We start from the raw sequence: 25,423 nt of genomic DNA on the forward strand, positions 1-25,423 counted from the left end.
TATTGGGTCGAAGAAAATAAAACAAATTACATCGTGTTATTCTTTGTGGTGGTGATGAGGTGAGTTCACAATTCAGAAGTGGTGGTGGGAGACCGATGGTTCTAGGCTGCAAAGTCAGCCGCAAGACATCAGTAGAAATGCTAGTTACAAGTTAAGTGGGTTTCGGTTTTTCTTTGTCTCGAACCGAAACACAAACGGTATGCAACAACTGGCGGTAACAGTGGCCGTTTTAATGATGGTGTTGGTGGTTATGATGGTGATGATGCGTGTTTAATTTGTGGTTAGAACGAAAACAATAAAAGAAAGAAAAGAGTGTATAGAAGTGGGTTTCAAAAAGTGGTGATCAAATGGGTTTTGTTTGTGTTTATTCCATCGAGCAGCATATTACGAGGGTTCGATGATAGTGATTCTTGATTAACAAGTGAGATGGAAGGTGACGGTGGTGATTCATTCGAATAGCAGTAGAAAGACATGAATGTTTTCATAGTTGAGTTGGTGTTAGTGTGTATGTGTAATACTATATGCATAAGTGTATTAATATATAATAAGAGAAAGAATGATTGATTGAAAATAGTAAAACAGTGTCAATAGTTAAAGTCCCGTGCATTTTTGTCGTTGAATCTTGTGTGTATATGTATAAATATATTAGAAAAGAGATCATGGATGCTAGTGAATATCTTTACACATGTGCATATATATCTATATTGATATATTCTGTAAAGTGTAACATAGTGGAGAGAAAAGAAGACAACAAGAATAGTGATCACTTTAATAATATGAATTAGCAGCCGGTTCAATATCATACCGATAGTTTTAACGGTGTGCAATATCGTACTCCGTTGATAAATCAGTAGTGGGTAAAAGTCTTCAGAAAAATCCCAAACATTCACAGTAATTATCATTATTTATTTCGGTCATTATGGTATAAACTTTGATCATTAATTTATTAAATAAAAAAAATACATCAACTGTCCCTCTCATTTATGAGTAAAATATAAAAAGTGTTAAAATTAAATAATTAGATCCTAAATATACTTTTAATAAGACTATAACTGTAACGTCCTCCCAATAGGGTCTGGAAGGAACGTTACTAATATCAAAATATACCAACATATTATAATAAACGAGAACAATACTAAATGATGAATTTAACTTTAATGAGTACGCAGCGGAAAATGAAATATCGTTACAATGACAGGAATAACAATATCGTAAATGTTCACATGCAGAAGTAATAAATGTGATATCTCTTGATCCTATGTCCAAGTAGTATCACATAAGCAGTAAGTATAAGATCTTGAATCAAACAGTGCCTGAGACAAAACATGCTAAAGTGTCAACCAAAAAGGTTGAGTGAAGTTCATAGGTTTAACAAAAAGTTTGTCGTTGTTTTAGACCACAAGATTTAGTTTGTAAAGTTGATCTCCCGCAGGATCAAAAAGTTATGCCAATGCGTGATATTTAGACTAAACGTTCAAGTTTGCCCCATGACAAGTTGTGTCTATCCTTGTCGGTTTAATTTCATTATTAAGTAATACAATGACATGGTCAAATGTATCGGGGACGTTACTCCCGATAGGCCTACCCCCAATAATTAAGCATGCCGCAGCAATTAAAAATATCACTGTAGGGACTTAGTCGGACATAGCCGGGTATAGCATAGTTTAACAGTTTGGTACTTGTGTCTAAAGTGTAATAAGTAAAAATAGCATGTGTCTCACCCCATGTAAAAGTAAGTAAGTTTGCTAGCAATTAAAGAGGGGCTATGAATTCACCTTAGTAAGTAGAGAGAGTGTTATTCCTCGGAATAAAGAGTTGAACGAGTGAGCAGGAAAGTCAACCTATTGACATTTAAGAGTAGTTAAGTGTTTTGTCCATGTTTAAGTTTAAGTATGTGTTTAAGTATAGTTTGTTTTACTAAGTTTCTATTCCTAGTAAGTTACTATTTTTATAAAGTTTCCATTTTTAGAAAGTTTCTTATTTTACTAAGTTTCTATGACTAGAGAGTTTCTACTTTTATCAGTGTTTTCCATTTTAGGATACTTGTCGTATTAGATAAGCTTCCAATCACCCCTTTCCCTTCGAATGGCTAATTTAGATCTAGGGGCTTGAGCCATAGGACCCTTTAAATCGGAAATCCAAACCCTCTGCCTAGAATCTCATAGAAACCATTCGTCAAGAAAGTTCGAAGATCTATACATCTCTAATACATATCCCAAAATGTTTTTATGTTACAATATAAGTAGTAGGTTATAGGTGCTAGTAATAGTAATAGTGTATACATGTTATTTATTTTATTTTTAATTGCATATAATTTATAACGTTATTTACATATTTCGGTAAAAATAATAACCGAAGTAAAAATTAAAAAGTAAAAAGTAAAAAGTGAAAAGTGAAAAGTAAAAAAAAATAAAAAGTAAGAAAAGAATACTTACTAGTAGTAATTCTTCAAAGAGAGAATGAGAGGAATTTTGGTGTGAGTTTGAATGAGAAATGTGGGGTATTTATACTTGAAAAAATTAGGTAAAAAGAATAAAATAATTAAAAGAAAAAGAAATATTTAATTCTTAATGGGATTTTAAAATTAAAAAGTATTAAATGTTAGGTTATGGGATAATGCACAAAATAAAATAATAAAAGTAGTTTTTCTATTAAAATTTTTAATTAAAAAGTAATTTATTTATTTATTTATTTATTTTTTATTTATTTTAAGGATTTTTTTTATGTAAATAAACAAATTTATTTAATGTTTTTCCAAGAATATTTGTCAATAATATTTTTTTTTATTTTTGTTTTATTTAATTAATAAATACAAATTTTGCATAAAAATAATAAATAATTCGGTATTTTGTATTTTTAATAATAATTATGATTTTAATTATTAAACTATAGTTTTAGTAAGTTTGTAAATATTATTACATTTATATATAATTGGATTTATTATATAGTTAAATATATAATACATTAACTAAATAATAAAAGTGATACAAAGTTTATATACTTAGTTAAATTATGTCAAATTATATAAATTAATAATATATTATTTATTTAAGCGTACATTGTTGACTAAAAATTACTATTCGGTCAATATTTAATTGTATATAACAACCCTTAATACATATAGTCAGACATATAACCCTAGGGTTAATTCAGTAATTTAGAAGTCGAAAAGTGAGGGTTGTTACAGTACCTCCCCGTTAATAAAAACTTCATCCCGAAGTTTTAGGTAGACTTCTCGGATGCATCAGCGGTTGAGAAGAGATGGGGATATTTCTGTTTCATTTGGTCTTCACGTTCCCAGGTATGTTCGGGGCCTTGCGTGTTTTCCAAAGGATAGAATATTGTTTTGTTTCAAGCGTTTAAGTCATACAAACCATAATCTCTATAGGTTCTTCTACGAAGTGCATTTTATCATTAATGCAGAGATCATTCAAAATGATGATGTTATGCAAGTCATTTCAGTAAATTGGATACATGAAATGTGTTATGAATAATATTGAGCTCATTTAAAACCTTGAGCGTTTATGCTGCAATATTAGGCAGACAAAACAGAGAGGAGTTCATGAAAATCATAGTCATGAAATTTGATAGAGGTCGTCATTCTTTATAACAAGAATGATGAATTAGAGTTTTATCGACATTAAATAATATGGATAAAGTAATTCGATTATAGAAAGAGTATAAACGAAGCTATCGTAAAAGAGTAAATGAGAAAATTAAATGTTTGCCTTAACTTTTGACGTAGTTACGATTGATTTTCGGATTTCAAGGAATTAAAGAAATCTTCGAAATCTTTATAAGATTTGATTTTCCGGTAATTACAGAAATTAGGATTTTCTATAATTAAAGGCAGTGAATTGCCTCGATTGCCGTGTCTGGAATTTTTGCTATAAATTAGCTTCTTCCGTTTCATTATCTTCACCACTTATATACTTTCTTTCTCAATTCATACTTCCAAAAGTTTTGTTAATATGCTCAATCCAGTTCTTGTCTTTGACATTATATTGGTTATCGCCATAATCATCCTTCTTTTCCAACTCCCACCAGAGGAGTCTGTTTACTTCTACTATGCTCTAGAATTTATTGTGTTTTTAGTTCTCCCGTGTCTTTATATTGCTATACGCATTGATATACATGGTTTGTAATTTCAGTGTTGTTATCGGGATTTATATTTTCCTTTATATGTCGAAGCTTCATGCTTTTGTAAAGCAAGTAACGGTCCAGAATTCGTAGGTATGAAGTTTCGAATGATCATGATATTCAAAGCAGAATAAAAGGTAATAGCACGATTTGATTTGTCATATTACCAGAATATCCGGAAAAGACCGAATTATCAAGAAAAATATTTTCTTGATATGTTTAGAGTTTAAATAGATAAGAGTCGTGTAACATGGCAAATGATGATTATAAAGTCTATGAATCATCATCTTCCATTAAAAATTTAGCATGACTTACTGTAATATAATCACGTTGGCCTGACGTCATTATATTATACTAACTCATGCTTCAATTCCCAACACTACTTTAAACCATTCATAATTTAAACTTGAACTTTACAGAATATAGAAACTAAAACAGTTTCCTTTATGATGTGATAAAGATATCGCAAAGAGATAATTAATTGCTGACAAGAATCGTTATAAAGATATCTTCAGAAATATAGAGGATATTTATAACGAAAGATACAGTGATATCTCAGAATTTCTAAGTTCCAATGACGAGGAAAATTCTTTTGTTTCCTCTGCATTTAATGCTACCATATCTGAATCATTGGTTATCAATCCGAGATGGTTTCAAGAAATTTTATTTTTTTTAGATGATTAAACGCTGATTGTAATCGTCAACGGATCTAACGGTTAACGAATAGGCATTGTTGATGATAATTTCGGTGGTTTGATGTGATAATTCATCATAGAATACGAATGAATATAATTCATGAATGTAGTGATCTTTAGGAAGATAACACCTGCTAAAGCTTTACTTGAATTCTGGTATGTTAATTTCAGAATGTGTAATTAAATTTGTATGAAAATGATTGTGTACCACAGTGAAGGCAGTGAGTATAATTAATGATTTATGAATCAAATTGAAGAATGTACAGTGTATTTATGTGAGATGTAAATATTTCTCGGGTATTACCTACCCGTTAAAATATTTTCATAATTAACAGTTTTTACAATCTTTATGAAGATTTACGTTCATATATGTATTCTTCAGATATAATCATGGATTTAATGAGTTAATATATATTAAACTCATTTGATTTGCGGTTTGGAACGAGAGTAAATAATCTCCAAAATCTTAGAGATTTCATAATTGTTGCGAAATATTTCGCTAATGAAGTTATGAATCAATACATTCATCGTTATACTTGATTTATTATGAAATGGAGTTTATTGTGCTGAAGCAGTGATTAACAATTGTTAAGTCATTAGCGAAGGGTGTACATCATAGCATATTAGTGATATGAATTAACCAAGTAGTACATACTAGTTGAGATTCTCACGTAATTGCTTAGTACGACAAGATTTATTATTGTTCCAAATCATATATATATAAGGTATACATATATAATTCTTCACGAAGAATGAGTCAATACATCTTAACTCTTTATTGCTAATATTCCTTGGTATCTATGGGGCGTATCATGTTGATGTTTGAGGTACTGAGTGTGTTGTTAAGGCGGGGGATGCGAATGTTGTTGTTGATGAAGCTGATGCTGTTAGTGGTGATGTTGATGGTACTGGTGGTGATGCTGGTTATGCTGCTGGTGCTGCTGCTGGTGTTCGTAGGTTTCGCACCAGATTTTCCAGAGCCACTACTCGAGCGCGAAGCTCGTTGACTTCTTCTATTATTCCGGGATGATTGGTGGTTGGAACAAGGGGGTGAATAAGATCTAGAATCTTCGATATTATATATTCGTGATGGGATACCCTGGAAAGAAGAGAGAAAATGGTGTTTCGGACTGGTTCGCCGGTAAGCGCTTCAGGTTCTTCGCCAAGAGGTGAATTCGGTTGGTGGAAGGGATCACCTTCTTCTTGTCTCCATTGATTGAGTCGGCTACGAACCCATCCCCAATTCATCCAGAATAGATGATGGCTGATTGGTTCGTTTGTTCCGGTTACCCTCTCGTGGGAGCTTGAAGAGTTTGAGAAATTCATATTATATGTTTGGAATAGGGTTTGATATGAAATGGGTATTGAATACCGAATGATATATTCGTCTCCTTGAATACGTATTTATAGCAAAAAGATTTCCGTAATTTACGGAGGAAATTTAGGATAAGTGGTAGACAAAGTTTATAGACATGATAATATATGATAAGATATGATGTGTCATCCATTTATGTAATAATGGTGGTATGACGTGTTGAGATTTGTAACCAGATATTGATTAAAGAATTTCAATTCGTATACTGTGATAACCCAATAATATTTTCCAGTTCGTAAACCGATGCATAAAGGCATAAGATACGTGAGTGTTTGAAGTAGTAGCAGGAGCTTGTGGATGAACCGTTATCTTCAATAACATATAGAAGTTTGATAAACTTGATAGGTCATAAGTTTGAAAAAAAATAAGTGGAATAAAGATGAATATGATATAAACGAAACACTTTATTTTATTAAGAACAAGGCTTTAAACAAGCCTTCTTATTACACGATTCGGGGATAGAAATAGTTTAAGGCCTAGCCTTTGCATAGATAGAAAATAACTAGGAAATATTAAGATTGAAGTAGTCTTCATATTTCTTCTTCTCATCCTCAACCTCCTTCATAAACTTCTCAAACTTGTCGTTCTTCTCCTTTTGTTCCTCATAAAGATACTCGATGTTATCATAAAGATTGGAAACATCATTGTTGATTACATGGTACTTGTAGTCCCTCATAGAAAGTTGATTATTCACGCGGTTTTCCTCCATCTTCAATCTAAAGTCAACATCTTCTCTTAGGTAGGAGAGATATTGCTTCCCCCATCGGGCATTTCTTGTAAGGGTGCAAACCAAAGTCCCACATCGGTCATGGGATAAAACAAATGTATGTATATAATCTCTTTCTTTAGCTCAGCATTTTCCTTCATGAGCTTCTTGATCGCTAGGTCTTTTTCCTTCATTTGAGCATCGATCCTTGCAATATGGCGAATTAGGCCTTCGATAGTTCTTCGCAGATTCATGATCTCGTACTTGACATCAACTTCATCGTAGGAAGGAGATCGGGATCTTTTCTTTGACGGGCCAGTTTCTTCAAGACGTTTCCTCTTGTCTTTATTTCTTGGGGTTGGATAGTATTGAGGAGACCCATGTGAATCAAGATTAGTATTTGGGCTATAATTTGGTGATGGAGGACCACCAAAGCCATAAGGTGGGCTTTGGACTGGTCTTTCAGTGGAAGATCTTTCAGTATCTTTTTCGGTTGGCTCGAAAAGATTTATTTTGTTCGCTTGATGAGAATTAGACATCCTAATATTAGGAAAGAGATTTTGATTAGAATCTTTAAGTCAAGTATATTAAAGCATAATTGTTAAGATTATGGAGCAATCCTAAGTGCTTTAATTCTAAGGCAGGAAAGGTTATAGTTTCCTAGATTGCTAAGGCACCCTAGCTAACAAGTAAGGCACACATACAAATCCAATCCTGGTTCTCTATAACAGCCTGGTTATGCTCTGATACCAATCTGTAACGTCCTCCCAATAGGGTCTGGAAGGAACGTCACTAATATCAAAACATACCAACATATTATAATAAACGAAAACAATACTAAATGATGAATTTAACTTTAATGAGTACGCAGCGGAAAATGAAATATCGTTACAATGACAGGAATAACAATATCGTAAATGTTCACATGCAGAAGTAATAAATGCGATATCTCTTGATCCTATGTCCAAGTGGTATCACATAAGCAGTAAGTATAAGAGCTTGAATCAAACAGTACCTGAGACAAAACATGCTAAAGTGTCAACCAAAAAGGTTGAGTGAAGTTCATAGGTTTAACAAAAAGTTTGTCGTTGTTTTAGACCACAAGATTTAGTTTGTAAAGTTGATCTCCCGCAGGATCAAAAAGTTGCGTGATATTTAGACTAAACGTTCAAGTTTGCCCCATGACAAGTTGTGTCTGTCCTTGTCGGTTTAATTTCATTATTAAGTAATACAATGACTTGGTCAAATGTATCGGGGACGTTACTCCCGATAGGCCTACCCCCAATAATTAAGCATGCCGCAGCAATTAAAAATATCACTGTAGGGACTTAGTCAGACATAGCCGGGTATAGCATAGTTTAACAGTTTGGTACTTGTGTCTAAAGTGTAATAAGCAAAAACAGCATGTGTCTCACCCCAAGTAAAAGTAAGTAAGTTTGCTAGCAATTAAAGAGGGGCTATGAATTCACCTTAGTAAGTAGAGAGAGTGTTATTCCTCGGAATAAAGAGTTGAACGAGTGAGCAGGAAAGTCAACCTATTGACATTTAAGAGTAGTTAAGTATTTTGCCCATGTTTAAGTTTAAGTATGTGTTTAAGTATAGTTTGTTTTACTAAGTTTCTATTCCTAGTAAGTTACTATTTTTTTAAAGTTTCCATTTTTAGAAAGTTTCTTATTTTACTAAGTTTCTATGACTAGAGAGTTTCTACTTTTATCAGTGTTTTCCATTTTAGGATACTTGTCGTATTAGATAAGCTTCCAATCACCCCTTTTCATTCGAATGGCTAATTTAGATCTAGGGGCTTGAGCCATAGGACCCTTTAAATCGGAAATCCAAACCCTCTGCCTAGAATCTCATAGAAACCATTCGTCAAAAAAGTTCGAAGATCTATACATCTCTAATACATATCCCAAAATGTTTTTATGTTACAATATAAGTAGTAGGTTATAGTTGCTAGTAATAGTAATAGTGTATACATGTTATTTATTTTATTTTTAATTGCATATAATTTATAACATTATTTACATATTTCAGTAAAAATAATAACCGAAGTAAAAATTAAAAAGTAAAAAGTAAAAAGTAAAAAGTGAAAAGTAAAAAAAAATAAAAAGTAAGAAAAGAATACTTACTAGTAGTAATTCTTCAAAGAGAGAATGAGAGAAATTTTGGTGTGAGTTTGAATGAGAAATGAGGGGTATTTAAACTTGAAAAAATTAGGTAAAAAGAATAAAATAATTAAAAGAAAAAGAAATATTTAATTCTTAATGGGATTTTAAAATTAAAAAGTATTAAATGTTAGGTCATGGGATAATGCACAAAATAAAATAATAAAAGTAGTTTTTCCATTAAAATTTTTAATTAAAAAGTAATTTATTTATTTATTTATTTATTTTTTATTTATTTTAAGGATTTTTTTATGTAAATAAACAAATTTATTTAATGTTTTTCCAAGAATATTTGTCAATAATATTTTATTTTTATTTTTATTTTTATTTTTGTTTTATTTAATTAATAAATACAAATTTTGCATAAAAATAATAAATAATTCGGTATTTTGTATTTTTAATAATAATTATGATTTTAATTATTAAACTATAGTTTTAGTAAGTTTGTAAATATTATTACATTTATATATAATTGGATTTATTATATAGTTAAATATATAATACATTAACTAAATAATAAAAGTGATACAAAGTTTATATACTTAGTTAAATTATGTCAAATTATATAAATTAATAATATATTATTTATTTAAGCGTACATTGTTGACTAAAAATTACTATTCGGTCAATATTTAATTGTATATAACAACCCTTAATACATATAGTCAGACATATAACCCTAGGGTTAATTCAGTAATTTAGAAGTCGAAAAGTGAGGGTTGTTACAATAACTTATATAACTCATTTTCGAATCACCGTTTATTTTAAAATCATATAAGTTTGAATTAAACTTACTTAATATCAATCGAGACATCAAACGAGTATTACAATCATTGAATATTTATTTTCAACATACTTTATTTATATATATAGATATATTTGAAATAATAATTATTATAATACCCTATTTTTATTTTATTAATTTTTAATAACAACAACATATAATACATCAAATTATATTTCGAATTATTATTTATATATACATACACACATATCTATTTACAATTAATTGTTCGTGAATCGTCGAGAGCAGTCGAAGGTCAATTGAATATATGAACATCGTTTCAATATTTTATAGACTCAACATACACACTTTGTTTATCGTAATGTAATCATATAAAGATTAAGGTTAAATTTGGTCGGAAATTCCTGGGTCATCACATCTGTTGGTCCATGTAGCAAGTAACCCCGTTACTTGCACCCGTTACAAATACAAATAGCCTAAGACCATTTGTAACGGATAGCGGTGTCACTTTTCGTGTCACTTTCCTTTTTGTACTTTTTGGATAAGTAGGGCGTGTTACTTTGTTGAGTGGAGTATTGGTGGTGTTACTTTTTGGTGTTAGTTTGGAGTATTGTGATGATGTGTTAAAATCTAATTAGGTTAAGTATTAAATGGGGAAATAAATAATATTTTTAAATCAATAAAAAATAAAAAAAACAAGTAACATGGTGTTTCTTGTCATGTTACTTTTACCCAAACGCCAAAGAGACACTACAAAGAGCCGCCCCATTACTGCATATTTTGACATTTCTTGGTCCACATGGGCAAGTAACATGGCGTTACTTAAGCCCGTTACACATGGTCTAAGTGAAAAATGTTACTGTAATGATGATTTAATATGAAATTCTTTTGCTCTTAGACCACTCGTAACAGGCAACCCCAACGCCGTTGTAGCCTAGCTGGAGGGCCAAAAACGCCGGAAAAATGCCGTATTGGCGGCGTTGGCCACGATTCAACAGAGCAAGAAACGGGAGTGGTGGACAGGTGTCTGTTTGTGGTTGGGCTAGGAAACTAGCCGTTGGTCACAGATTAAAAAAAAAAATTTAATATATTTATTTTATCTATATATATACATAATTACCTATAATTTTACACACAACAATTATCTTTCTTTCATTCTTTAACTCTACTAAAAATCACAAAAAATGGATAAGGCCTTCAAAATGTTTAACTTTTTAATCGATGATTCGGATGATGAAAAAATTGTTACGTTCGTTAACAGTTTATGGGAAGAAGAGGAAGAGGAAGTAGAAGGAGAGGCGAGTAGTTCACGAGTCCCTCGTCCCCGCACTTATATTGCACGAGACCGTGAAGCTGCTGCCGAGAGGTTATACAATGATTATTTTGCGGAATCACCGATTTATCCTGAAAAAAAGTTCAAGCGACGGTTTCGAATGAGTCATCAATTGTTGCTCTGTATCATCGAAGGTATATCTAGCTATAATAGTCATAATATACCCGATTATTTTTTGTACTTTAGGGAGCGTCCCGATTGTACTGGACGTCAAAGTTTGACAATATACCAAAAGTGTACGGCGGCCATACGCCAAATGGCGTATGGAACCACACCTGATATGTTTGACGAATATATAAAAATTGGTGAGAAAACTGCTGCCCAATGTCTAGAAAACTTTTGTCAATGCGTATTTCATTTGTTTGCAAGAGAGTATTTGCGTAAACCAACCGCCGATGATATTGCTCGGCTTTATAATTTTCATTCACAAAAACATGGTTTACTGGGTATGCTTGGTAGTATTGATTGTATGCATTGGGAGTGGAAAAATTGCCCTGTTGCGTGGCAAGGGCAATATACTCGAGGTGATCAAAAAGGCCCGTCTGTTATGCTCGAGGCAGTAGCCTCTCAAGATTTGTGGATATGACATGCATTTTTTGGTATGGTGGGTTCAAACAACGACATTAATGTTTTAAATATGTCGCCATTATTCAACACCATAAAAGATGGCACTGCTCCACCTTCACCATTTGAAGTAAACGGGCATCACTATAAAAGAGGGTATTACTTAGGTGATGGTATATACCCGGATTGGGCTATGTTGGTAAAAGCTCCCCACAACCCAATTGACGAACCACGCAAAAAATTTAAAAGATTTCAAGAAAGTGCAAGGAAAGATATTGAGCGTGCATTTGGGGTACTTCATGGAAGATTTGAAATGTTAAAAACTCCGGCTCGAACTTTAGACTTCAACAAAATTAGAAGACACATGTACGCTTGTATTGTCTTACATAACATGATTCAAGAAAACAATGGTTTTGTGATAACTCGCCGAGAGGAAAGAATGATTGCAAGGAATCCGCCACGACGATTAATCAGGAATTTGAGGGATCGAAATGCTATTGTTAAGGAAATACAAGATCGTCAAGTACACAATATGTTGGAGGCCGATATAACCGAACATGTTTGGAACTTGTCACCGTTTTTTCGTTCCGCTAATAATGTCGAGTAGTATGTGATGTATTATTCTATTTTATTTTTTATGTGTTTCAGTTTGATGTACTTTAATAATTTATGTATTATTAATGCAATTTAATAATTTATGTATTTTTATGTATTATTCAATTTAATAATTTATGTATTTCTAGTTCCGATAATATGTTATGTAATATTAATGCAACTGTTGTTTACTTAAAATAGTCGTTTATTGCATTGTTTCATAAAACGATTACATTAAAAATAAAAAACCAACTAAGTTCCTAAAACGATATTACATTATTTCCTAACGGCTATATTGAACAACTGACTACTTGTCATCGTCACTTGGTGCAACACCATCTTCATTTGGTGCAACTTCATCGTCACTTGTTGCATAAAATGAGGTTCGCAACTCCGGATCTTCACTGTCCGAGCTTTCTGGTACATCCTCTCCACTGCTTGAAATGGCGTAACTTTCATCCGAAAATTCGGTATATAGATTAATTGCTTCTTCACGAACCAAAGCTTTTCCAATCAAACCATAGTATTGAAAGTCATCTTCAATTTTGGTTGCGCGGACGTTTGGGTTTTTGAAATACCAAACTTCTCTCAGTTGGTATGGTACGTCTCGCTGGATAATTGGAAGGAAAGAATACCAATAACGATACTCACGCGTATCGACCCAATAACTAAGTGTGTCGCAGGGTGTGTAACTCTTCATGTCGTCGGAAAACTGACCTCCGTGATGAACTTTGATGTGAACATTCAATGGACTCATTTTGAAATTTGAGAGGAATTTGGGATGAATTTGAGAGAGTAAATATGATAAGTGTGTGTTTTAATTTGAGGTAAATGGGTGTTTATATAGAGGAAAATTGAAAAAAAAAAAACGGCTACTTTCTAACCGTTGCAATTCAATTTTTTTTAAATTTAATTTTATTACATTAAATAATAAAAATAAGTTAAAAGAATAAAATAAAACAGGAAAATACAAAAATAAATGCCACATCAGCATTCCACTACCACAACACCAACCCACGACACCAACTTTCAACACCACCGCTACTTCACTCTCTCCCGCAACACATCCTAATCATCAAATAACTCACAAGCCGAACACACCACATATCCTTTGTAATGGTCTTACAAGTTACTACGTACAAGTTTACACGGTATAAATGGTATGGTACATGTATACTACGACATGTGCGAAACACATGACTTTTTCCTTGCGCCTTCGTGTTCTCCAACTTCAAAACTGAAACCCTAGATTTGATAATCAGGTTCGTAATCTAGTATTCTTTATCTTTTATTGTATATATCCAAAATATCTATATCTATATATGTACCAATAACCTTACTCTTTTACTGTTTTGCGTCAATTCGTAGTACAGTATAGCGATTTCTTGAAATTTAAATTTTTGGTTATCATTGTCTAAACCGAAATCACAATTAAAATTAACTGCTGATACTGTCAGTTCGTTTATGCAGATCGTGATAACACATCTTTTTTTTTTTTTCTTCCTAAATCGTTCATGTCATGTTAATTTAAGAGCTATTTCCGATAATTAAATATAAATTGCTGATTGCTGATTCTGGAATCCAATTTCAAACGGATTTTCATTCCTCGCCAGTGATGGATGGTCCGGCGGCATTAGGTCAAGGACATACGCAACCGCAACAAGAACAAGCCGCAGCTAAAGTTGTGGAAAGGCTAAATCCTGCAGTGCAGCAGCAACTTAACCTAGAATCTGTTAAGACTAGAGCCGTCAGTCTCTTTAAAGCCATTTCTCGTATCCTTGAAGATTTCGATCACATTGCTCGCACTAATTCCAGTCCTAAGTGGTTAGTTTCTCCATTTCGATATGTGTACTTACTTATGCAGGAATATTCGATTAACTAGTTGTAACTTTACTTGTTTGAATCCAGGCAAGATGTATTAGGTCAGTTTTCGATGGTAAACCTTGAGCTGTATAACATTGTGGAAGATATTAAGAAGGTTTCGAAGGCTTTTGTTGTCCATCCGAAGAACGTTAATGCTGAAAATGCTGCAAGTAAGTGTATTGACATAATGATGATACCATTGTAATGTCAAAATTGTGGATGATATTGATGACTATTTTTTTTTCTTTTGTTTTTTGTAGTTTTGCCGGTTATGATTTCATCGAAGCTATTGCCAGAGATAGAAGCAGACGATAATTCCAAGCGAGAACAGTTACTATATGCTATGCAGAATCTATCCGTACCCATGCAACTTGAAAAGCTAAAGGTAGTGTATATGGTTAAACTGAAAAAATTTGATTTGCTTTCAGTTACTTAAATCCTATGACCTTACATGGGCACCTTTATATTTTTTTGCAGGCGAGAATTGACATGATTGGAGCAGCTTGTGAAAGTGCTGAAAAAGTCATTGCTGATACTAGGAAAACCTACTTTGGCACTCGTCAGGGCCCCACAAATATCTTGACTTTAGATAAGGCTCAAGCTGCTAAAATTCAGGAACAGGAAAATTTACTGAGACATGCTGTTAATCATGGTCAAGGTGTTGCTCTTGTGCTAATGATGATTTCATGTTGTAGTCTAAAGCTTTTGTAACTCTCTAGTGTTATTATGTAAACTAGCATGGTTTTGTTTTCTTATCTTTTCCTTCTAATGCTGGCTGAACTGTATAGAATGCCTCTCTGTCAATTGACGTGAAATCATATTTATGGGCTTGATTTTTTACTTATAGGTTTACGTATACCCATGGACCAAAGACAGATCACATCAGGACTTCCGGCTCATTTGGCTGATGTGCTCCCAGTAGCTGACACCTCGCAGACAATTTCCGAGTCATCTGGTATGCTTTTAAAAATAAAAGATCGATAAGTTTACAGTGTAATATGTAATGTCCCCAACTGTATGACATTAAGTTTGCTTCTCCATTTTCCAGGTATGTACATGAAGAATACACCTCCAATGGCTTCGAATGCTGTAAACAACCAAGGAGCATTGATGCAGGTTATATAATAATCTATTCATTTTATTCTATTAGTCTTGTTAATAATCTGTGCTGGTGTTGTACTTATCATTATAATAATATAATATAGGGTTCTGGGTCACAACTGATGGGTCGAGCAGCTGCTTCTCCTGGTGGCACTGTGATGTCATCCTTCGATAACACAACAGCATCACCACTGCCATACGCAAACTCACCCAGGTCTGGCTCCAACATGATGAATACACCCTCTCCACAACAACAAACTCAGCTACAACAACAACAACAACAACAACTTCAACAGCAACAACAACAACAACAACAACAACAACAACAAAGGCAGAGATTGATGCAGTTACCTCCGCATCAGCAGCAAATCCTGGCTCAACAACTTAGACAAAATCCGATGGCTGGATTAGGGCAGGTATGGTTATTTAGATTCGGTTGAATACTTAAAACTTACTGCATTGGTGGCAGAAATACTGCAGTTATTTGATTTTTGCAGAACCAAGTGTCGCAGCTGTATAATTTGCATGGTGTGGCTACGTATCACTGAAAAATATTCTGTACAGTACTTATAAGTGCATATATTCATTCATGTAAATTGTTGGTTGTATATTAGACAACTAAGTAGATAGGTTAATAAAGATTTAAAGCAACTCTATGAAATGCAGCTAATAAATTATTTGAACAAAAGAATGATGTGCATCAGTAAATTACTATTGGTGATGTCAGTATAATTTTTTGGGCATAGATGTGGCAAGATGGGCTGGTCAGCAGGTTAGACAATGGGCGAAAATGAGTTCAGGTTGATAGGGACAGGTTGGGTAGGGTTGATCAGCAAACACTTTAATATTCAGTTTCAGAATTTTTTACAAATAGTTAATGTGGTGTTTATTATTACTAGGAAATACTATATTACAATAATGTTCTGGTTAAAAGTGGATGAAAACATAGTTGACTACTTGTGGAGTTGAGGGGTTGATGGTAAGGAGGGGTTGAATACAAAAGACATGGATTGCACAAGATTAGGTTTATATGGTAGCTTTGTTATTTATTTTTGGGTAATTACAGAGTATTTATATTTATTCTGTGTTGTCAGTTACATGGTCAAAATCAAATGCAATTTTCTCAGTCATTGGGGGGCCAGCAGCAGTTTCAGGGAAGGCAACTACCTTCTGGAGGTATTCAGCATAGTATGGGTCAAAGTCAACTAAATCAAGGAAATCAGTTGAATCGTCAATTTAACCAAATGTCTAGCACTGCCAACAGTGCGTTGTTTAATGCTGCACAGGCTACACCAAATAACCAAATGGTCAGTTATAGTAATTCTTTTGCTTTTCACTAAAGCATCTGAGAATTGTTCCCGATTTTTTGCGGGTACGTTTTTCAATATAACTGTTGCCATTGATTAATTTCAGATGTCGAATATGTCAGCCATGATGCCATCACAACCACTAGTGCCTCGAATGCAGGTTAGCTATTTCTTACCATCACTTGCATTGATCATGATACTTAACATGTAATCTGTGTTTTGTAACGGTTTTGTATTTAATTACAATATATGATTACACAGTTTGGATTATCTGGTGGCAACCGCACTCTTGGTTCCCAAATGAACGACCAGGGTACGATTTCAATTGTTGTTTCAAATTAGGTCACATTTATTTAGCTAATTCATGTTATGGTTTTGGTTAACAGTGTTCTCCAACATGGGTGCATCCAATCCTAATAACATGATGCCTATACAGCAGCAACAGCAACAGACTGGTTCACAAGGTTCTTTTGGGAACATGCAACAAAATACCCAGAATCTTCAACCTACTATGGTACCAATGCAGAACCTTCAACAGAACTTTCAACAACAGAGACAGAACCAACAGTGATCCTATAGAGCCACAAAACTTGACTGTTTACTAAGTTATGTAAGGTATCTAATCGTTTACAATAAACAAGAACATGGGAAATTTTAATATCATCAATGCTTCTAGCAAAAGAGACCAGGTTAAAAACACTACAAACTTCTCAAATAGAAGCCAATTATTGTCTAATTGTAGATTCTAGTCAAATGAATTATCGAAACGTAGCTTTAAAGTAGTCGTTAACATTCATAAAAGGTTGTACGTGACAGTTAGTTATCAATTATAAATGGCGCTTACAATCATTTTACACGTTAACGATATCACACCATGTTTTAAATTTTGTTTACAATTCTAGCAATATGTTATCTACAAATTTGAAAAATAAGTGTAACGTATAAGTAAGATGAAATATTACAAAGATTAAAGATCGAAAATGTAAAAATTAGTTTGTGTTAGACTTGTAGTATTTGTACGCCAAAGCTAGTGTCAAACTTTGGTGTATACAATCACAACCAAAGGGTCCGCCAAAGTTTGAGCGTGATGGTTCAAGTGAATGTTGAGCATATTTCATCACGGGCATTTTACACAATTTTAAACCCTTATCCAATGCATAGCATATGCATAAACACTAGTGGCGCCACGTATTGTATTGGCCAAATTATTTATATTTTATATATAATATAATATTATTGTTATTAATAGATAGGAAGTATATAAGTTTAACAATAAAATAATTAATGTGAGTCCATGTCATGAATACTATATAAAATTACGAATTAGTGATGAGAAGGAAATGGTAAAATGATGGTGATGTGACACAGTGAGAGTACCATGAAATACGTCATCGATAATAATAGTCTTATAGATAATTGTTTTTATAAGAATTATAAGCAAATAATATTTCATTTACATTATTGTGTATTGTGTAATTTGCCTTTGTGTAATATTTCATTTTTATAATTGTTTTTATAAGAAATGTCTTTTCTTTAATCAAAGATAATGGAAAGATTGTCTACATCTCACCTTCCCCATACACCACTCATGTGATATTAAATTTTGTTGTTATTGTTGTTGTTGTGTAATTTGCCTTTGTACAGAGAATTTTTTTTTTTTTTGTAAACATCAAGTATATCTGATATTTTAGTATCTCACTAGTTTCAACCTGATGTGTGCAACCGACAAGAGACACAAAAAGAAAAAGAATGGGATAGAGAGGAAATGATTAAATTAAAAATGAGTTAAATTGTAAGTCAAAGTAGAGAAGAAATGAGCTAGCCCTCAAGAATGCTTCACGACTATGTTCTTTTGAAACTCCTCTTTCTTTCAGGGTCTGATGCCTGAGCGTGATAAAGAAGAGTCCTTGTCGAAATAACCCATGTTATATACATGTTACCAATCACACGAATACAATCAGAAACAAATATTCGAACTTTCTATATAATAATAGTAATGAATATCAATAAGCAAGCTCAATTGTAATATAAACTAGATATATATGTTTACTAGCTTTATGAGCCCGTGCGTTGCACAACATTTATATAAATTAGTAATCGATAATGTTAATATTTATGTATATCAAATGTAAACATTTGTACCGTAAACATTAATATTGAATACTAACGCATACATTATGAGCCCATCTGTTGAAATCATTTTAACTTTAACTGACAAATAATCGATAAAACACCAAAAATGAGCCCCAAAAAGTTGTTTTAAAATCGGTTGTTAAAAATAATATTTTACGTATATCTCTAATTGTATATATTTTTAATACAAACAAATTTCATTATGTCAAAATCTCAAACAGAGCAGAACAGACATACATCTAAATATCTATAAGGATTATAAAATAACCATTTGAACTTCAATTGACAAACAAGCCCGTGCGTTTTTATAATATTTTACAAATATTATATTAACATAATATTTATGTGCAAAATGTAAATTAATTTTTTATTATGTAAATATCATTCTAAAGTAATATTATAATATTAATAAAGAATTATCTATTTTATAATTTTTATTACAATAAAAAATATTGTTAATGGTTTTCAATATATGACCATTTATTATACTTATAAATCATATCAATATCAATATTTATTAAACTAATGTATTGGTGTAATATAAATTTAAAGGTTATTATACTCCGTATTATTTATTTTATTATAGAACTAATTTTTAGCTCATAATAATAATAATAATAATAATAATAATAATAATAATAATAATAATAATAATAATAATAATAATAATAATTTAAAAAAGATAGTTCAAATAATCTCTAAAATAACAATAGTATGATATATAATATTATTAATATAATTATAAAATTTATCGATTGTTAATATTAATAATATTATATATTATATGATAATATAATATAATATAATATAATATTTTATTTAATGAAATTGTTAATTAATTTAAATTGGAAAATCTAATAATTCAATTAATATATAGAAAGAACTTATAGATATATATCAGGAGATATATATCAGGAGTAAAGGAGGAGTTGACACGTGACAAAACACTTTATATAATGTATAGATAGATAGATGCATTTCAATATTGATGTCACGTGTGAATACTTGTAATTCAATTAAATCTATTATAAATCAAAATTTATTTTTTATAATTTCAGGTATAAATCAAAATTTATTTTTTATAATTTCAGTTATATATAATACTCCCCTATTAATTTCATAGTCAAGTATTTACTTGTAAGTTATTTCATATTATTTATCTACATTCATAAATTGATAAAAATAATAACAATGTAAAGTTGTTTAACATCCTTAATTTTAATGCATATAAAACCAAAATATATATAAAAAGTAGGACAAAACTGTAAAATAAAAAATAAAAAATAAATATAATAATGTATGACTTTTTGTAATGTCTGTTTTCTGATCGAGATTTATTAATTTGGGACCAAGAGATTTTTTTTTTTTTTCAAAATAATTATCCGTAAAAAAAATAGCACTATACAAATCAAAAAAGAGGGCCCATTAACAATTACTGCTAGTAGACTTAACAAGCCGTTTTCTAAAGAAGGTTACAGTTAGCTTCATGAAAGCTATACAAACAGATCAATTAACGGGACCGTTAGATCTAATCACGTATTGACCTAGGTCTAGCTGACTACCAAAGTCTTCCAACAGAAAACAACACTCGCGCGATTCACAGATATTAATATCTTTATAGTCTTCCTCATCTCTCTCAGATACACACACTCGCACTTTTGTAATCTGCAAATCTGTAAAAATGGTGACGTCAGATTCAGAATCGATTAAGAAGAAGGAAATGGTTCATTCTCCGATTCTTACTTATTTCTCCGTCATCACTCTTCTTTCCACTTGCCCCCCTTTCGTTATTCTCCTGTAAGTTTTTTTTTTCCACAATAATCTATTCAATTTTTTTATTTTATTATTTCTCAGATCAGATTTATCTTCATATACATGTATACATCTAGATATAATGCAACTGTTTACATGCAAATTGAAATAAATTCAATTCAATTGTGCTGTGTTGTGATTCATATCTAAAATTGCTTAGCAAATATGAACAAAATAGTAGTTATGATGTGTGATTTATCTGGATCATATGTATTGAGATCTCTGATTTTGAATGTACTACAGTATCAATTAGCTCAGTTGACTAGTCAACCACACTCATCAAAAGCTATATTCGTATCAAATATAGATAGATACAAATAATACACAATAGAAATCTATCTGAGTTGATTTTTATAGTTATATACATCTTAAAGTCAAAGGTATAACCCATGAAAGTCAAGCTAAAGTTTAAACTTTATTTGTGTTTGTAGATGGTACACAATGGTACATCAGGAAGGTTCTATATTAAATACATTTAGTTATTTGATGGAGAATGGGGTTGAGGGATTTGTGAACATATGGCCTAAACCGACTGCTATTGCATGGAAGATTATTGCTTGTTATGCTCTTTTTGAAGCTTCACTTCAGCTTTGGTTACCTGGGAAAAGAGTCGAAGGGCCAATATCTCCTACCGGCAATAAGCCTGTTTATAAGGTACAAAATCAACAATTATGACTCTAACCAGTTTACTTGAAATTGAACAAATTCTAACTTTGTAAGACTTTGATTCAAATGGTTGTTATGTTTTGTTGTTTCAGGCTAATGGTGTGTTAGCATATGTGGTGACGCTGGTTACATATATTGGTCTTTGGTGGTAAGAACTGTGGTTTCATATCGATGATCTTTTCTTCTTACTTAAGCTATTAGGTTGACATTATTCTTGTTATAATTTCAGGTTTGGAATATTTAACCCAACAGTTGTGTATGATCACCTGGGAGAAATATACTCTGCGCTTATATTTGGAAGCCTTATTTTTTGTGTATTCTTATACATCAAGGTGAGGTGTCAAAATGATGTAACTAATTATTTTAAAATTTGATGATTTTATCTATACTTTTGACATTAATAACTGATAACTGATATTATATACAGGGTCATCTGGCACCTTCTTCCTCTGATTCTGGTTCATCAGGAAACATAATATTTGATTTCTATTGGGTGAACATCTTCATAATAGTCCTATTTCTTTTTTCTTTGCATGGGAAGCATAAGTTATTTTGTTTCTTAATATGGTTGTTGGCCTCACAGGGCATGGAACTGTATCCTCGGATTGGCAAAAACTTCGATATCAAAGTTTTTACAAACTGCAGATTTGGGATGATGTCTTGGGCTGTTCTTGCTGTCACCTACTGTATAAAGCAGGTATTTTTTTTTATTTTTAAATTTATTATTTTTATTTGCACAGCTTAAAGATAGGATCGTTTTTCGAAGTAAATATATAGATGAATGGTACGAAAGTACACTATATTGATGACCTTAAAACTTCTTAATCCAGTACGAGACAAATGGGAAATTGTCAGATTCTATGTTAGTAAACACTGTGTTGATGTTGGTTTACATTACAAAATTCTTTTGGTGGGAAGCTGGATACTGGAACACAATGGATATTGCCCACGATCGAGGTAAGTATGTACGCTTTGCTATTTTAATGTTCATATTGATAAATTATAAATTATTCTGAAATCTATTTTTCATTTTTGCAGCTGGATTTTATATCTGCTGGGGATGCTTGGTTTGGGTTCCTTCTATATATACTTCCCCTGGCATGTACCTTGTCAACCATCCTATTAATCTTGGACCTCAGGTGACTTTCCTTCTTTACAAATGATTATTTTAACAATTTCTTTTAGTAAATTAAATGGCTGATGACGTGGTAACTTATATGGCTACCTCATTAGCAGAAAAAAACAGAAGTTTGATGTTTTTTCATATACTTAACCTCAAAAAACAGTTAAATTGTCATTAACGTGTTGATTTGGGTACAGCTCGCAATTTCCATCCTAGTAGCAGGCATTCTATGTATATACATTAATTATGACTGTGATCGCCAAAGACAAGAATTCCGTAGAACAAATGGCAAGTGTTTGGTTTGGGGGAAAGCTCCAAGCAAGGTACTTTTTTCATGTTACAATAAACTTTATTTTCTATGGCAATTATTTCTGTATATAGAATAGAATAGAATTAATAATTATATTGTAATTGTATTTAGATTGTGGCCTCATACACTACAACCAAAGGGGAGACAAAGAGCAGCCTTCTCCTTACTTCAGGATGGTGAGTCACTCAACAATTCATCATGTTCCCATTTACATTTTTGTCCATAGTCCCTTAATGTTATGATAATGCTGTTGTTGCAGGTGGGGTCTTTCTCGACATTTCCACTACGTACCTGAAATTATGGCAGCATTTTTTTGGACAGTACCTGCTCTTTTCAATGACGTAAGCTGAGCCAACATATTTGTTGGTTTTGTACTTCTTAAAAAATGAATTAAGTATTTGAGATTTGGTCTTGCAGTTTCTACCATACTTCTATTTCGTGTTCCTCACTATCTTACTGTTCGATCGAGCTAAAAGAGACGATGATAGATGCCGTTCAAAGTAAGCACCCCGACTCGTCTTTTTTGTCGAAATGTTTCAGGAAAAATATATGGTTATAGGGATTTGGTTTATGTGTGTGCAGGTATGGAAAATATTGGAAGACATACTGCAACAAGGTTCCATATAGGATCATACCAGGGATTTACTGAGATGGAGTTGGTGCTTTTTGGCATGTATTTGTATCTGTATGACTTCAGATAATCTATCTATTGGGTTGTTTAATTCAACAATGTATAATTAAATGAAATAATTAGGTTTGATTTTATGTTGGTATCTGATCATATTTATTAGTGCTTCTACTTTACTCTAATAATCGGCTCTATTTTTGAGTCAACAGCAAGCATCGATTTATTGGCGTCTTGACTGCTGTTTAGAGCTTAAATTGAATTCCAGGCAGCATTTAAAATCCATGAAAATTTGATTCTACCATATTCATGGAGTCTCAATTTTATTTTTATTTTTATATTACTTTAAAAAAAAAATTCCCTATTTATTGTCCGGAGGTCCACTCGAAAGTAATCTCTTTATTCGTTGAATAGAGAGTGAAGACTTTCTCTACTTTTGAGAGTATTTCATTCTGGGTGGAGAAATGACTTGTCTTTATTCTCGGATAGGGTAAGGATTGTCTACATCTCACCTCCTCATACACCACTCATGTGTTATTGGGTTTTGTTGTTGTTGTCGTCGTCTACTTTACTCTAAGACCATTTGTAATGGTTGGGGGCGTGTGTTGCTTTTTGATGACTAGGACGTGTGGGTTGTTTGTGTGAAGTAGTGGTGGTGTGGGTTAGGAGTATTGTGATGATATGTTAAAATATAATTGAGTTAAGTATTAAAAGGGGATAAAGATAATATTTTTAAATTAAATAAAAAATAAAAACTTGCAACAATGCCGTTGCTTCTTCCGTTGCAGGGCAACGCATGCTCAAACAATGCCCCAATACACCATAAATTGGTGTTGCTTGTTTGCCACCTAGGATTGGCCACGCCCCCAATTGGAACCGCTACAACTAGTCTAATAATTTATTTATTTTTTGATGTTTTTGTAAAAAAATAGAAAAATTTAAAGGCTAGTTTCTGTTTTTGACACAGTGGTGTTACAGATCATGTGTGGATGAATTTCGGCCTTAAAAAGCTCCTTCTGATATACTTGCATACATGAGGAGCACCTCTAGATGCATTCATGAATGTCACAAGGCCAATTTTTATTATTTCGGGATCCCCCTGGGGGACTAAAACACCTACGCGTTCATCTCCCGCAGTTGCATAACCCGCTTCTAACTGCTTTCCAGGAGGAAACCCGACCTAATCCGAAGGCATGAGCGGTAAAACCACCCCCTCCCCCGGGTCAATCTGATAATGGGGAGGTTTTCTCCAGGAATTTTTTCGTGATTAGTTGTCAAGCAACCCGGAACCCGCGATTAGTTGCCAAGCAACCCGGGTCAATCCTTGGAGTTTGCTACCTAGCGTGTGTGAGAGTATTCGATGCAAAAATTTGCCGTTAAAAAAAAAACACACCCGCTCCCCCGTAACGTGATGTGCGGAAGGCACTCTTGAGTGGAATTCAAGAGTTAAGGGGCAACCTTGTGTGCAATGCTGCACCTCACGGGGTTTGAACTCCTTACCTCTTGCTAAGAGAGGTAAACCAATACCACATGAGCTATAACGACACAAGGTTAGGACACTTTTTTTTTATTATATCATCATCATCATAATCAATTTTTATATATTGATGGTTGATTTTAATTTGAGGGTGATACAACATTCAACTTGTTTTAGCTATGTATAAGCATACCCACATTGGCAAGAGTGATGCAGGTGGTGGCTCTGTTGTGGATCCTAAATGGGCCAGGGTGTACCAGCGAAGGCCCAAGAATGCACCAGTGGGCATGCATGACTTTTTTTAAGTTGCTTAGAAATTAATTGGGCTTGGGTTGACTTTTGGCCTGCCATGACTTGGAAGTAGTAACTTTGCAACCCTGTTGGTCATACGATGACGTGTGTAGACTTGCATTGAAAGTTATAAACTGTTAAGTCAAAGTAAAACTCGAGTTCCGTTCCCGCGATATCTACCAGCAACTAAAGCTAATCTTGTGACATTGGAAAAAGGGAAACGAGATCAGCCCTCGTCCAGTACGACACCTAATGCCAATAACATTCGTGGACCTCGTTGTTATAAGTGTGGTGGAGTGGGGCACTACGCACGTGACTGCCCGAACCAGCGCACCATTACTGCACGGGAAGACAATCTCGTGCATAATACGGAGGGAGAAACCGAAAAAACACCATGC

General features: G+C 32.7%; 4 protein-coding genes across 5 annotated transcripts; all 4 read left to right on the top strand.

Annotated features, from left to right (window-relative positions):
- Positions 1-11,010: 11,010 nt before the first annotated feature.
- LOC139842968 (uncharacterized) lies at positions 11,011-11,745 on the top strand. The gene has a single exon (XM_071833063.1). The coding sequence runs from the start codon at positions 11,011-11,013 to the stop codon at positions 11,743-11,745; it is 735 nt and encodes a 244-aa protein (XP_071689164.1).
- Positions 11,746-11,796: 51 nt separating this feature from the next.
- On the top strand, positions 11,797-12,330 carry LOC139842969 (uncharacterized). Its single transcript, XM_071833064.1, has one exon. The coding sequence runs from the start codon at positions 11,797-11,799 to the stop codon at positions 12,328-12,330; it is 534 nt and encodes a 177-aa protein (XP_071689165.1).
- A 1,153-nt stretch (positions 12,331-13,483) lies between these two features.
- On the top strand, positions 13,484-17,434 carry LOC139839790 (mediator of RNA polymerase II transcription subunit 8-like). Of its 2 annotated transcripts, none has more exons than XM_071829948.1 (12): positions 13,484-13,579; positions 13,931-14,141; positions 14,226-14,350; positions 14,441-14,565; positions 14,658-14,838; positions 15,028-15,135; positions 15,229-15,296; positions 15,386-15,697; positions 16,376-16,588; positions 16,695-16,748; positions 16,850-16,901; positions 16,975-17,434. In XM_071829948.1, the coding sequence occupies exons 2-12, from the start codon at positions 13,933-13,935 to the stop codon at positions 17,157-17,159; spliced, it is 1,632 nt and encodes a 543-aa protein (XP_071686049.1). In that variant the 5' UTR covers positions 13,484-13,579; positions 13,931-13,932; the 3' UTR covers positions 17,160-17,434. The 2 variants fall into 2 exon arrangements, with proteins under 2 accessions (XP_071686049.1, XP_071686050.1); XM_071829949.1 differs by having other exon boundaries at positions 16,409-16,588.
- Positions 17,435-20,339: 2,905 nt separating this feature from the next.
- LOC139839792 (7-dehydrocholesterol reductase-like) lies at positions 20,340-23,429 on the top strand. Its single transcript, XM_071829950.1, has 13 exons — positions 20,340-20,518; positions 20,965-21,187; positions 21,292-21,347; positions 21,429-21,531; positions 21,627-21,692; positions 21,783-21,896; positions 22,030-22,156; positions 22,238-22,338; positions 22,520-22,645; positions 22,744-22,808; positions 22,892-22,973; positions 23,050-23,132; positions 23,215-23,429. The coding sequence occupies exons 1-13, from the start codon at positions 20,403-20,405 to the stop codon at positions 23,279-23,281; spliced, it is 1,329 nt and encodes a 442-aa protein (XP_071686051.1). The 5' UTR covers positions 20,340-20,402; the 3' UTR covers positions 23,282-23,429.
- Positions 23,430-25,423: the final 1,994 nt, after the last annotated feature.

This window comes from Rutidosis leptorrhynchoides, chromosome 4 (assembly GCF_046630445.1).
Source record: "Rutidosis leptorrhynchoides isolate AG116_Rl617_1_P2 chromosome 4, CSIRO_AGI_Rlap_v1, whole genome shotgun sequence".
Lineage (NCBI taxonomy): Eukaryota > Viridiplantae > Streptophyta > Magnoliopsida > Asterales > Asteraceae > Rutidosis > Rutidosis leptorrhynchoides.